At 54.3% G+C, this 1,399-nt stretch overlaps 1 protein-coding gene across 1 annotated transcript in view; it reads left to right on the top strand.

Moving 5' to 3' along the window:
- The window catches only part of ano8b (anoctamin 8b), a 39,955-nt gene extending 38,776 nt beyond the window's left edge, over positions 1 to 1,179 (top strand). The window contains exons 9-10 of the mRNA XM_048613949.1: positions 86 to 205; positions 466 to 1,179. Of these exons, the coding sequence (XP_048469906.1) occupies positions 86 to 205; positions 466 to 1,179 (834 nt within the window). The remainder of the gene's footprint in view (positions 1 to 85; positions 206 to 465) is intronic.
- Positions 1,180 to 1,399: the final 220 nt, after the last annotated feature.

The raw sequence follows: 1,399 nt of genomic DNA, 5'->3' as shown, positions 1-1,399 counted from the left end.
TGGTGATGTGTGGGGTATATCAGAGTGTTAGTGTGGTGATGTGTGGGTATACCATGATGATAAATCTCCAGTAAAGTAGTTCTGATTGTTGCAGCACTTCGCGTTCCTTCTCAAGTACGTGCTGCAAATCGCAATCCCGGACGTTCCCGCCTGGGTGGCTGAGGAAATGGCGAAGCTGGAATATCAACGGAGGGAGGCCTTTAAGGTATGACCTCGTGTCGGGCCCGACTGGTAGCTGTCAGAGTGACTCCCAGCCACTCGCCCAGAGCGACCTGTCAGAGGGCAGTGTGTTTACAGGCGTCAGTCAGGGTGTTCTGGCACCCCTCAGGAGCAACTGGGCCTCCTGGCTCAGAGATAGGGCTCTACCACATGGGCCATCAGTATTTAGGTTGTGCGGTGTGCTCCGACAGGGCGGGTGGGAAGCTTGTTAATAATCATCTCATAATCTCCTTCCATTTGGAGCAGAAACATGAGCAGCAAGCCCAGCAACACTACCAGCAACTACAGAAGAGGAGGCAGCGAGAGGAGGAAGAGAAACACCGGCAGGAGCACAAGGAGAATGTACAGTCCCGGAAGGACAGGGAGGCAGGCAAGGAAGAGGCCAAGTCCACTTCCTCATCCTCGGAGCAGGCTCACAGCCGAGCTCACAGTAAATCCAAGGCAGCTTCGTCCTGTCCCGCTCCAGAGAAACCCAAGCGGCCCAGCTCCCTCCTGGCCTCCAACAATGTGCTCAAGCTGAAGCAGATCATCCCCCTCCAGGGCAAGTTCCTGTCGGGCAGTGGGACTGGCAACACCGTCCCCGGGAAGACCCCCCAGTCGCCCACTGGCAGCGAGAGCAAACTGCCAGGCTTCCTGAGCTTCAAGTTTTTGAAGTCCCCAGCGGAGAACAAGAAGGAAGCAGCCGCCGAGAGGGAGAAGGTTCAGTCTCCCACCAAACCCTTCAACCCCGGCAAGCTGTTCAACTTTGGCAAGTCTGACACCGCAGGGTCTGGAGGCAACGGAGCCATCACCACTACCCAGCCCAAACCTGGGGCAGCCGGCGGGGGCAATGTCCCCTCATCTGAGGGTGGTGAGAAAGCCACCAGCAAGTCCGACCTCAATGGGCTCCCTGAGGCAGCCAACCCTGAGGACCCCAGCAGCTCACAGCCATCCGAGGAGTCCAGCAGCCCCAAACATTAACATGGCAAAAGGCTAGAAGCTACGCATGTGGACTGGCACAGTGTTCATTGACAGCAAAGTGAAAACTGGGTTGGAAACAACTGTTTACAAAAGTTTGAAAGTTTGGCTCCTCTCATCATAACTCTGTGCATCTATTTAAAAAAAAATCAGGGATGGAAGTGTGTATTTGATAAATAGGATCCTCATCATCTTCAGGTTTTTTTTTATACAAAGTGGCTGG

This window comes from Rhincodon typus, chromosome 29, assembly GCF_021869965.1.
Source record: "Rhincodon typus isolate 14 chromosome 29, sRhiTyp1.1, whole genome shotgun sequence".
Taxonomy (NCBI): domain Eukaryota; kingdom Metazoa; phylum Chordata; class Chondrichthyes; order Orectolobiformes; family Rhincodontidae; genus Rhincodon; species Rhincodon typus.
Note: the sequence above shows the minus strand (reverse complement) of the source record. Positions and strands in the feature narration are given on the sequence as shown.